Raw genomic sequence first — 13,614 nt, forward strand, 5'->3', positions numbered from 1 at the left:
AGGGAACAGTGTAGTTGAAGAAGGGGCACTTAGACCAGAGCCCCATCCTCTACAGTACATGCGTGTGTAACAAGGGAGAATTGTCCAGCTGGAAATCACTTGTTTGAGGACTGGGAAGCCTAACATTCTAGGGGGAGAGGATGAAGGACTTCCCTAGTCCCTTCCCGGTACACTCATAACCAGCACCCTCAGTTCCCTCATTCCCATTCTGAAGAATCGTTCCTTTGCCCAATACGGCCCAGACTTGTGACTACTTGGAGTCATAAAACAGAGAATGTCAAAATTGAAGGGGACTTTAGACAGATGGAGAGACTATGGATCTAAAAGGGGACTGGGACTCGTCCTAATGTCAGGAGTTATCGGCCCGGTAAAGGATAAATAAAGCTCATGTCTTGACTTTCAGTAGATCTCCATTCCTCTCCACTGTCCCTCAGCTGAATCTTTGTATGGGTTTTTCTGTCTGTGCCTGTGCCTTCGTATAATACTGTATCTGTTTCTATATATGCTGTGTCTATATACGGTATCTATGTATGTCTGTCGCTAAGTGATTAGCATGTGTCTAGTTGAATTCAATGAGCATTTATTAAGCTTTCGAGCAGAGAAGAGAGGAAAATTTGCGCAGGTCTAGGAAATGGGGACATTGTGTGTCTAACTATATATCTTTGTGAGGGCGTGTCTAATTATCTGTACCTATCATTGTGTGCCTGTACCTATAGCTGTAGCTAGCTGTGGCTGTTGGCTGGGTACGAGATGTAAGAAAGTAGCTGACATATGGTGACCTTACCTCCAAAATTAATTGCCTATTTGCAAGGGTTACTTCCCAAATGAAAGATCACTCAGCTCCCTGTACTCTCTACAGTGACCCAACTATCTTCCTCCGACCTATGCGACTGCCCCGTACACTCCACCCCTCTCCCCACGCCCCCGTGGGCACAAGCTTCTCACAATTCGGGGTCGCCTAGCAGGTTGAGGGAGGCAGTGGGAGCAGGGAGTTGGAGGAGGGGAGGGCTCCTGCCCTGGGGAACTGTACCTGTCTGGGATAAACTCGAGTCAGTAGAACTGCCAAGCCCGCCTGGTCTGTAACGCCAGTGCCATCTGCTGGCCACAGCCAGCTCCGCAACACTGAGAGGAAAACACTCAGACACGCGGATTAAGAGACGTACCAAACAAGAGACGCCAAAGCAGCAGGAGAAAAGGAAAGGATGTGAGAAAGGGAGTGAGAAGAAAATCAAGTCTAGAAAAGATAGAATTATTAACCTTAGCCCAGAAAGATCAATAAAAAGGGTAATAATAACAAAGAAACCCGAAAGGGACAGAGACTTCTCAGACAGAAGGGCTAATTTGTAAGCACAGAAGCCAGAGACGAAAGAGCTTGGAGAGACAAAGAGATGTAGCACACTACATAGGAACAGGCACATAATTTCAAGCACATATATAAATGAAATCCTCCCACATGTGCATACGCATACACTTTCCTTCCAGAGGCATTCCCTTCCCCAATGGGGGTTGGAGGAATGAGGAAAAAAGCTAGATTAGAACCAGGATTTTGTCCTTTGGGTTCAACTCCATTAGCTCTGGAGCCGCTCAGGTTCAGTCTAATGAGGCCAGCCTCACCTCTCTCCTGTCCTGTGTCACACTCCTTCAGGAAGACCCGGAAAGGAGAGCTTGCCTGGAAAGACCCCACCCCCAACCTTGGGCTGTGTCTGGGAAAACAGAAGGGCTTGACTTTGATCCTATTATCTAGGGCTATTCCTGCCTCAGATCCTGCTCGGTCCCTGGCATTTTCCACCAGCAAGTGGGAAATTCGTGGCAGGGAAGGGAAGAGTTGTTCCCTACTAATTTTGCAAACTCAGCCGAGTCTACAACAGGAGTTAAGTGGATTGATTGAATTCCGTGGTACATTGAGGCCAGCCGGGATCAGGAAGTGGAAAGGTCTGCTCCATTGGGAAGGCTTCGAGGTTCGACGACTACTAGTCATTCCTACCCCACCCCCAGGGTTTCCAGCGAACCTCTTCCCCAAACACTTCATATATATATGACTTACACACGCACTACAACCAGTCTCCACCTTAAGCAGCTGGCACCAAGAAAGCACTGTCTCCCATCCCCATGGAGACCCCAAACAACGATGCAAAACAGGAATCTGACCCGTGCTCACTCGACTCTCTTTATTCCGCTCCAGTCCACCTGATGCTCCCTGCAAACGCCAGCTCTCCAATGGCCCCGCCCCAGTTCTGTTGTAGCCTAGGGATAGCTACTTTAACTGCTGCTAGCCTCCCAATCCCGACGAACGCCTCCTTATTTCTTCCCTCTCCCCCCACCTCTTTCCTGCCTTCACCACCTCACTTTTACCCCCACCATCACCACCTCTTTCTCTTCCCACCAAGCTTTGGAGGCTGCCATGCGCCTCTCCCCGTGGCGTGGTCCCGTACATTCCTCATCTAGAACCCTATTAACTGGAGTCGCGCTCGCGCGCGCGCCCCCAAACACACACGCACGTGTGCGTTCCTGGCCCCTCGGGGCAATGGCTAGGCCCCACCCCCAACTTCTCCCCATAAATGCAACACCTTACATGCATACACACATACACACGCGCGCACACACACATACGCACGCACGCGCGCACACGACTCCATAAACCATATCTCTTTGGGTCTTGGGGGTGGGGATTGAGGTGGGGGAGGGGGGACAAAGAGGAAATTCAAGTTTCCGGATTGGAAAGAAAGGAGGCAACCCAACCTGCCCCTTCTTCTAATCCTGGAATGTTTCCTTAACTGAGAGGATGAGGATAGGGTCGGACCCTAGGAGACATCTGAACTACCTCTGTCCCACACTCCTAATCACCCCCCACGACATCCCAGGCTCTGAGTCCAGAACGCTCCTGGCGAGGATTTTCCAGGATTAAGGGAAAGCTTGGAGTGGAAGGAGGGAACAGTGAAAAGCAAATGCCTCAAGGGTCGAACCCGGTCCCCAAATCCTCACCCAACCAGGACTTGGAGGTCGGGTGCAAACCTCACGGCAGCTTAGAAACCCCACCCCGGCCGCGCCCTAGAAATGCCGGGGTTCTCCGTTAGGATCCTGGATCTGGAATTCCCGACTCCTTTACAAACCCTTTCCTCTCCTAACTCGTCTCAGAATAATAGGGGTAAGTTCGGCTGGGAGTTGGCTTGCTTGGACACCCCCAGTCCCAGAGGTACCACAAGCCGAGAGTTAACACTACAGTGTCTTCAAAGTCTCGTTGGACGGCGCCTGGTGCTGAAACAGAGGGCGATGTTGGCTTCTTTGGGCGTGGGGGGGAGGGGAGGAAGCTGCCTCGACCTGAACCTAGAGTAATACCACCCCCACCTCCCCGCCCCTATCTATCCTCCCTCTGCTAACATCCTCCTGCTTCCCCGTCAGTTGTCCACCCCTTGAGCTGGGAAGCCGCCTTCTAGAAGTGGGTACATCCCAGGCACCTACAATCCCGCTCCAAGTTTCCACTCGAGAGACAAGTGTGGTGAAGTCAGCCCTGGTTCCTCTGCTTCGACCGTCTGCCACTCTGAGCACCCCCAACCTCCACCCTGGGTCCTCAAAACATCCAGAAGTAGGGGGTCGGGAGGTGGGGGAGGGGCTGGGGTTCACGCACCGCCCAAACCCCCTCACCTTTCCTCTCCTGCGCAGGAGATGACTTGTGAAGCCGAAAATAATCTCCGAGTCCAGGCAGAGAGCGCCCATCTCCAGCAGACTGGGAGCTTTCCTCTGGGCGCCCGGCCCAGGCTCGGCAGGTTTCGGCAAAGCCATCCTATATGAGGTTGGGAGCTTGAGAGAACAAGTGGCTGGAGGCGGGCCGGCTGGAGATCGCCTGTCCGCGCCTCCGGGCTCCCTGTCACTGTCCCCTCATGCCTGCGGAGATGCTTCCAAGTGCCCTCTGTGCCGTCTCCTCCTCTCCGCGCCTGGCTCCAGCGGGTGGAAGGCGCTCTGCAGGTCCCGCCTGCAGCTGCCGCCGCGTAGCTAGCTGTTCCACTCGCCCGCCCGCCCGCTTGCTCACTGGTTTGCTCTTGCTCTCTCCGCACCGCTTGCCGCTGCTCCGGGCTCCCCGCGGCGTCCAGCCCGCTCTCCAGCGGCAGCGCCCCAGTCGCCGCTGGCCACTTGGTCACCGCCCCTCCTCCTCTTTCTTTCCTCCACCTCTCCTCCTCTTCCTCCTGTCCCTTCTTCCTCCTCTTTCTCGTCCTTCCCCCTTCTTCCTCCTCTTGTTCTTCCTTCTTCCTCCTTTTCCTCCTCCTTCCCCCTTCTTCCTCTTCCTTTCCTCTCTCCTTCCTTCTTTCCCCTCTTCCTCCTTCTTCCCCCTTCTCCTCCTTCCTTCTTCCCTTTTCCCCTCCTTTCGCCTTCTCTTTCTTCCTTTCCTTTTCTCCTTTATCTTTCTTCCTCTTTCTTCCTTCCCCCTTCTCCTTCTCCTCCTTCCCCCTTCTCCTCCCCATGCACTAATTGTGCTTCCTCCGAGGTAGGCAGGGGGGCGTTTCCGATGGACTTTTTTGCACCGAAGTCCGCGATGCCACGCGGGGGCTGGCTAGAGCTGAAAGCTGCGGAGGTGTTGCTGCCACCGCCGCCGCCTCCGTTTTCTGCTTGGGGACGGAGGGGGGGGGGGGTCCGAGAAGACAGATAAAGGAGGCGAAATCAGAGAGCGGCACCCGAGGGGGGCCCGCTGCAGCTTCTATCCTCGGCGCAGATCGCCAAAGCTTAGGGTTTTAGAGTTGGTGGGAGGGGAGGGTGAGGGTGCACAATGATGGGGTAGGAGGGGCCAGGAGCTGTCCCCGGCTCCAACTAACCTCTTCTCGAGGTCCCCATAGTGGCCTATCTTCTCTGAAAGACCGGGTAAAGGATTAGGGACCTAGGACTTGCTGGACACCTAGTCACGTAATCTATCCCAAAGGGAATAGCCCGCAAAAGGCAAGAGAAGTAACCTTCGACCAGCTTGGAACGTTATCACTCCTCCCTCCACTCCACCCCCACCCCCCGCCCCAATACTACCATCACCACCACCTCAATCTAACCGCGCAGCCCCTGCCTAAAGAAGGAAGCTGCGCCGGACCCCTAGCGGAGCTTGGGAATAAGCAGAGATATCCGAGCGCGCAGTACTGCGCAACCTGCGCAAATCCTTCCATCTATCATACTCCGCTGAAGAAGGGCTGTGGCACGGGTAGGGACCGGATGAGACTCACTGCAGCGTGCGGATAACCTGGCCTGGAAAGGTGGGGCGCGCAGACTACGCATAATCTGAGAGGGGGAAAGAGGGGCTCCAGGCCAACTCCATGTCTGTGTTCTTTCCCCGATGTTTTTCTGTTGCAGAAATACACACACACACACACACACACACACACACACACACACACACACACACCGTGCGCGCCCTCTATACAATGGTGCCTGGTCAGATCGGTGTTGTGTTAAGTAAACCCTCGGATTTCCCCTCCCACCAAGGCACCAAGCACAACTGTTAGTCTCAAGCTCTTAGACACGTAAGTAGAACCTATGTCCCTGTCTTTGCCTCTACCCCTGGGCTTCCATCTTTGTCGGTCTTCCTTGACGGAGATTCTTTTTTTCCCCAACTGACCGTATTATCACACATTTTCTGAGGTTGTTTGGGACACATCTCTCAATCAATCAACAGGTATTAATTAGCACTTAATATGTAGTAGGCACTGTTTGGGGCACTGAGGATATAAAAGACAATAAACGAAATTGTGCTTACCAGCAGAGATTAGATTTAATGCCACAGAGATTAGATTCAAAAGGAAAAGGAAAAGGAGAAAGGGACAAGGAGAGGGAGAGGGAGGAAGAAAGGAAGGAAAGAAGAGAGGGGGAAGAAAAAAGAGAAGGGAGAGGGAAAGGGAAAAGAGAGGGGGAGGAGAGAAAGAAAGGAAGGAGGGAAAGGGGGAGGAAGGGGGGAGAGAGAAGGATAAGAGAAAGGAGATAAAAGACAAAGAAGAGGAAAGAAGAGAAGGAGGAGAAAAAAGGAGAGGGGAAAACAGAAAGGAAAGAGAGGATAAATATGAGAATAAATCAAAATAGTTAAATACAAGCTAGTTTGAGAGATAGGGTACTAGTAGTAAATGAATGTCAGGAAAATCCACACCAAGGCATATTTGAGGGATTATATGAAGCAGAGGTGAGGACAGTGTGCATTCTAGGCATAAAGAGATGATGAGGGCAAAGGCAGGATAGAAGATGGGACAAAAACATAACATTGGAATAGGATGTCTTGTGGAATAGTCAACTCTTCATTGCTAGAATTATTTAAGTGAAAACTGGATGACAGCTAGCCAGGAATTTATGTCCAGGGGAATTTTATACTGGAAAGGAAATAGGACTAGATTCCATCTGGGGTTAAGAATATTGTAGAGGAGACTTCTGCTCAAATATGGAGTGGACTAAGTGCTTTCTGTATTTTTCAGTGCTATAATTTGAAGATTTTTCTCAAATCAGAAAAGAAAAGCAGAATTAATCCAAACTCCTTCTGTGCCATCCCTCATTTCTCATCTTAGTGTAACCCAAAGACAGTTTTAAAAGTGCCCCCCTTTCTCTAACTTTATCCATTTTCCACACAAAATGAATTTTTTCTTTGTTTTGTTTCAGAGCACTGATTTCACTTATATATGAAAGCTGCCAATACAGATTGACAGCTCTTGTGAAATGTATAGTCTATAGAGTTGTCTGTTAGCTAAGAGGCTGTGATTTATCCTAGGTCATAAAGCCAGGCTATTTCAGAAGGAAGGATTTGAATGAACCAAGGTCTTCTTAAATAGCAGATTAGCTCACCGTTTCTTATGTCACACTTCCTCTCCATCAGTAGAATTCATTCAGCATTCAATGGATAAAACTTTCCTAAACATTTACTTGCCATGTGCAAAGCTTTGGATTAGACACTAAAAGAAGTACAAAGATCATGAATATATGGATGCTTATCATCACCTAGTGGGGACTGCAAATGTACCCTCTGCTTCTTGGTAGACCTGTGATATTGGGCAAAACAGGTTTTTCTTTTTGGATTTCAGTTTATCAATGCCCAATGAACTAGGTGATTTCTAAAGTCTCTTCCAATTTTCAGGTTCTATGGAGCCATTTATTTTTTTGTTTTTTCATGTTCTAGTCCATGATAAAAAGTATACAGTGTGAAGTAGAACATGTTAAGTGCTTAAGGGAGGAGGTGTTAGGAGTCTGTATTGTGGACCTGGGAAAAATTTCCATCCAGAATACCATTTCCTCTCCAGAGGCTTTTTTTTATGTCTTTCTCCTCACCTGCCAGAAGTTTTGATCTGAGTGTTGGCGCACTGAGCTCCTGAAGATACTCCTGAGCTAGACTTCAAACCAATACAACTCTTTTCTTAGTCTCAAAGGGAGGATTGTCTAAACAATCAGAGACAAAAAAAGTGCTGAGCTGGAGATTGAACAAAAACTTGGATCCAAATTCTACTCCGACACATATGAGCTGCATAATAAATTCAAGTTACTTAATCTTTTTGAGTCTCAATTTCCTTCTCTGTAAAATGAACACAATATTTGTATCAGAGATTCCACAAGGTCATTTTGAAGATTATACAAGATAATATGTGTAACTTTATTGTTACAGTTGTATCTATTTCTTCATGATCCCATTTTGGGTTTTCTTGGCCAAGGCAATGGAGTGGTTTGCTGTTTTCTTCTCCAGCTCGTTTTACAGACTTGCCCAGGGTCACACAGCTAGCACATATCTAAGACCACATTTGAATTCAAGAAAATGAGTCTTCCTGACTCCAACCCCAGCACTCTATCCCACTGTGCCATCTAATTGCCCCATATTAGGTTTGTGTTTTTTAAAATCAGATCCAATTCTTTGTGACTCCATTTGGGATTTTCTTGCCAATGTCATTGGAGTGATTCGACATTTCCTTATCCATTTAATCTTGCACATGAGAAAACTGAGGCAAGTGACTTGTCCAAAGTCACATAGCTAATATCTCAGGCTAGATTTGAACTGACTCCAGGGCTGGTACTCTATCCACTTCATCACGTAAGTGCTCTAATGTATGTAAAGTCTTTTTTAAAGCTTAAAACACTACATGCATGCCAGCTCTTGATTCAGACCATAGGAATCACTGCCCAGAGAAAGACTGTCTTCAATATGTATCTTTACAGAAAAAAAAAAAACTGGTTCATATGATTACCAAGCTATTGTCCATTGAACAACAGATTATGGATAACAGAAAAGAGGGTCACAGAACTGAGAAAGGGCAAATGTCTTAATTTTCACAGAGAAAAGTGATGTCTGCAAACTAGTGGCCAGTAACTACCTACGCTTTATTTCCTTGAAAAATCCTAAACTACAATATCGAGGAGAAAGTTCATGAACAGCTAGAAAAGGAAGTGAAGATCCCAAAAAGTCAGCAAAGCTTCATTTTTTTTAATTATAGTTTTTTTATTTACAAGATATATGCATGGGTAATTTTTCAGCACTGACAATTACAAAACCTTCTGTTCCAACTTTTCCCTTCCTTCCCCCCACCCCTTCTCCCAGATGGCAGCTTGACTAATACATGTTAAATATGTTGAAGTATAAGTTAAATACAATATATGTGTACATGTCCAAACAGTTATTTTCAGCAAGGCTTTATTAAGACCAACTCATACCAAGCTAACCTAATTATTTTTTTACAAACCTATAAGACTGTTAAATCAGGAAAGTGCCGTTGCTACAGCTTAACTATATCTCAGCAAAGTATTCAGCATAGTTCCTCATACTATCCTTGTAGAGAGATGGAGGAATTGTAGAATTTTAATTTGTCCAGTCTACAATAAAGGAAATTGAGGCAGAATTCTGAGTCAATGACTGTCTATCAAAGGCTCCATATTCTCCTTTAATGAAGCAGATTTCAGATCTTCCTCATTATCTGAGATGCTCTTTCCTCCAGGGACTTATTTCTGCAAAGTTTAGTGCCTGAACACTCTAGAGGGGCTACACAAAATGCAGAATCACATAGGCTGATAGATCTTGTTTCAAGAGTCAAAAAATGATGTACCAGTTTAAAAATTGATATATCAACAGGGGAATATCAAATTGGGCAAAATGCAAGATGAGTCTGGAGTTACAAAAATAAGTTAGGAGGACTTTCCATGTAATTGAGTCACCTCTCCCATACTGCGTTTGGTCACCATAACAAGTGTGGAAGACTTCTAGTTAGCTTCTTATAATTAAGAAAATAAACTTAAAATCTGTAGTTCACAGTTATAGGGCTTAATATAAAGAACTTATAATCATTACCCCTATGGAATCATATCAAACTGATTAATACTGATTGGAATAGATTAGCAGTCCAAATGAATCATTTTTCGAAGGATGTGGTCTAGACAAAGACACAGTAGTCAATCTGCAAGGAGATAATTGACCAGACCCAAAGAATAAGCATTAATACATTAATGACAACTTAAAAGAAGGTCTCTTTAGTGGAATCCCCCCAAGAAACTATCCTTGGATAAAATCATGGTTGGTATGTTCATTATATTTGCAGATGCACAACACTGGGAAAAATAACTAATATGTTATATGACAGAGTCAGAACATCTAAAAAGATTTCAGCCATCCAGAATATTGGACCAAATCTAAGAAGTTGAAATTTAGTAGGGATCATCAATTTCACTGCATCATGGTCAAAAATATGTCAGTCTGAAAAAGATATGGGATTTTTTGTAGATTGAAAACTCAATAAGAGTCAATAATATGGTGGTCCAGGAAGTTAATGCAATATTAGTCTGCTTTAATAGTTGAGGTCTATTGTGATGGAGAGAGCCATCTGCATCCAGAGAGATAACTATGAAGACTAAGTATGGATCACAACATAGCATTTTCAACTTTTGTTGTTGTTATTTGCTTGCTTGTTTTTTTTTTCTTCCCTAATTTTTTTCCTTTTTGATGTGATTTTTCTCATTCAAAATGATAAATGTGGAAATATGTTTAGAAGAATTGCACATGTTCAACCTAGATTAGATGACTTGCTCTAAGCAAAAAGGGAGAGGGAGGAGGGAGGAAAAAAAATTGGAACACAAGGTTTTGCAAGGGTGAATGTTGAAAACTATCTTTTCTTGTATTTTGGAAAATAAAAAGCTATTATAAAAACAAAAACAAAACAAAACAAAAAAAAGAGTTGAGATCTAGCCTTAAGAAGGTAATGGTCCTGCTATCACTCCTCCTTAGTCAAGCTATGTCTAGAGAATTGTGTTCAGTCTGAGGTGCCACATTTTAAAACAAACAAACTAGAGATCTTTAATTTTAAAAAATGGTTTTATAAGATATCTTAGGGACAAACAATATTAAAAGAACATCAACAGCTAAACATAAGAATTTCTTATTGTCTTCATACCATTTAAAAAAGATTTTTTTGATACTCTTTTTTGATACCCCTATCATTTCCCAATAATATCTCCTTCTTCCCAAAGAATCCTCTATTGGATTTTGGGGAGTTGGAAGGGGTTTGTTTTTTTAATTTATTATTTTTTTAGAATCCTCTATTGCAGGGATCCTCAAACTACGGCCCATGGACCAGATGTGGCAGCTGAGGGCGTTTATCCTCCTCACCCAGAGCTATGAAGTTTCTTTATTTAAAGGCCAACAAAACAAAGTTTTTGTTTTTACTATAGTCTGGCCCTCCAACAGTCTTAGGGTCAGTGAACTGGCCCCCTATTTAAAAAGTTTGAGGACCCCTGCCTATTGTAACAAAGAAATACAGTTAGATGAAACAAATTAGTCAAATCAACCAAGAATTTATTAAGCACCTGCTATATATCAGGCATTATGCTAAGTGCTGGTGATTAAACAAAAAGGCAGAAAAAGAAAAGAAAGAAAAAGTTCTTGCCCTCAAAGATTTCACATTCTAAACTTATCAACTATGTACATACAGGATATCCATCTATCTTCCTATCCATCTATCTATCTTTTCATCCATCTACCCATCTATCCATGCATATGCATATATATACACACAATACATACACTTTATATACATTGATGTTTATGTATGTGTATGCATATACATGTTTATATATATTGTGTGTGTGTTCAGGAAGAATTAGCACTTCTAGTATGAGGCCTTACTAAGCATTTTGCAGGACTGCTCATCCAACTTTGGTGTCTACCTATCACTTATCACCTGTGACTCCAAGAAGTTGTAGCACAAATAGTGGCTGCACCTCAGTAAACTATCTCAGCAAATGGACTAAACTACATTGAGGGTAACCAATAGTTCTCAAATCTGTCGATGAATTATGAGGATGTCTATCCCAAGCACATGGAGATTTTCCCTGAAGGAATGGATGAATGAGAGTAATTTGTTCCAGCTGCCATGAAAGCAGTTACAAATGCTGTAGGGCTCATAGAGTTTGACCAGACATCAAAAATGCATCATCCAGGTCATAGACAATCATCTTGACTTTTTATCTTGCCACTGTATTTCAATGACTCGGGGAGAAAGTGAAGCTTATGACTTTGTGTAACTTTGCCTCATTTAAATCCATTTCAAGTTAAAGTCAAGATAAAGACATTATCTGTGATGTCATTGGCCTTCTGCAAAAACAAAGGATGAACAATAATAATAAGGTATAAATGGGAGATAAGCTCTGAAGAAAGACAGCCACTATGAGGTGGAACACATATGGGAAGCTTGAGAGAGACAAGGAAAAGTGCCTTGCAGAAAGTAGGATTTGAGCTGTCTTGAAGGACTCTAGGGAGAATAAGAGGTGAAAGTGAGGAAGGGGAACATACCAGATGTGAAAGAATGCCCAGAGTCAGAATATGGAGAGTCTTGTGCAAGCCATGGCAAGTAGATCAGTATATCTGGATTACCAAATAAAGGAATAAAGGAGGGGAATAAAATATAAGAAAACTGGAAAGTCATGAAAAGTCAGGTTGTGAAAGGCTCTAAAAGGCAAATAGATTTTTAGGCTTTGATTTGAAAGTAAAAAGAAGCCACTGGAATTTACTGAACAGGGGGTGACATGGTAAGATTGCTTTGGCAATTGAGTGGAGGAAAGACTAGAGTGGGGATACAGTCAAGGCAGACAGATGAACCCAAAGCCTATTGCAATAATACATGAAGGGTGATAAAAGTCTGCATCAGGATGGAGGTTGTATGAGTGCCATGAAGGGAACACAGGAGAGATGTGGTGAAGGTAGAAGCAAGACTTGACAACAGAGTAGTTATGCAGAAGTGAGGAACAGAGAATGACCCAGAGATGATGAGTGACTGGGAGGGTGAACCAATACATTGGCCATGTGTGACAATGTATATTTCATATCTTCACAATCTATATTATGTTTATGAGAATGATATGCAAATCAATTGAAGGTATCCTTTTTTATTATAGCTTTTTTATTTACAAGATATATGCATAGGTAATTTTTCAGCATTGACAATTGCAAAACCTTTTGTTCCAACTTTTCCCCTCCTTCTCCTCACCCCTTCCCGATGGCAGGTTGACCAATACATATTAAATATGTTAAAATCTAAGTTAAATACAATATAGATATACATGTCCATACAGTTATTTTGCTGTACAAAAAGAATCAGACTTTGAAATAGTGTACAATTAGCCTGTGAAGGAAATCAAAAATGCAGGCAGACAAAAATAGAGGGATTGGGAATTCTATGTAATGGTTCATAGTCATCTCCCAGAGTTTTTTTGCTGGGTGTAGCTGGTTCAATTCATTACTGCTCTATTGGAGCTGATTTAGTTCATCACATTGTTGAAGAGGGCCAGATCCATCAGAATTGATCATCATATAGTATTGTTGTTGAAAATGATAACGATCTCCTGGTCCTGCTCACTTCACTCAGCATCGGTTCATGTAAATCTCTCCAGGCCTCTCTGTATTTATCCTGCTGGGCATTTCTTACAGAACAATAATATTCCATAATATTCATATACCACAATTTATTCAGCCATTCTCCAATTGAGGGGCATCCACTCAGCTTCCAGTTTCTGGCCACTACAAAGAGGGCTGCCACAAACATTCGTGCACATACAGGTCCTTTTCCCTTCTTTAAGATCTCTTTGGGGTATAAGCCCAGTAGAAACATTGCTGGATCAAAGGGTATGCACAGTTTGATAACTTTTTGAGCATAGTTCCAAATTGCTCTCCAGAATGGTTGGATGTGTTCACAATTCCACCAAAAATCTATCATTGTCCCAGTTTTCCCATATCCTCTCCAACATTCCACATTATCTTTCCCTGTCATTCTAGCCAATCTGACAAGTGTGTAGTGGTATCTCAGAGATGCCTTAATTTGCATTTCTCTGATTAATAATGATTTGGAGCATTCTTTCATATGGTTAGAAATAGTTTCTATTTCTTTTTCTGAGAATTGTGTGTGCATAGCCTTTGACCATTTATCAATTGGAGAATGGCTTGTTTCTTATAAATTAGAGTCAATTCTCTATATATTTTGGAGATGAGGCCTTTATCGGAACCTTTGAGTGTAAAAATGTTTTCCCACTTTATTGCTTCCCTTCTAATACTGTTTGCATTAGTTTTGTTTGTACAAAAACTTTTCAATTTGATATAATCAAAAATTTCTATTTTGTAATCAGTAATGATCTCTAGTTCCTCCT

At 43.8% G+C, this 13,614-nt stretch overlaps 1 protein-coding gene across 2 annotated transcripts in view; it reads right to left on the reverse strand.

Annotated features, from left to right (window-relative positions):
• KIF26A (kinesin family member 26A) overlaps positions 1–4,168 on the reverse strand; it is a 166,965-nt gene extending 162,797 nt beyond the window's left edge. For both annotated transcript variants that reach the window (XM_031953149.1, XM_031953147.1), the window contains exon 1: positions 3,643–4,168. In XM_031953149.1, coding sequence (XP_031809009.1) covers positions 3,643–3,780 — 138 coding nt within the window. In that variant the 5' untranslated portion in view covers positions 3,781–4,168. The remainder of the gene's footprint in view (positions 1–3,642) is intronic.
• Between the last annotated feature and the right edge of the window lie 9,446 nt (positions 4,169–13,614).

Source organism: Sarcophilus harrisii, chromosome 2 (genome assembly GCF_902635505.1).
Source record: "Sarcophilus harrisii chromosome 2, mSarHar1.11, whole genome shotgun sequence".
NCBI lineage: Eukaryota > Metazoa > Chordata > Mammalia > Dasyuromorphia > Dasyuridae > Sarcophilus > Sarcophilus harrisii.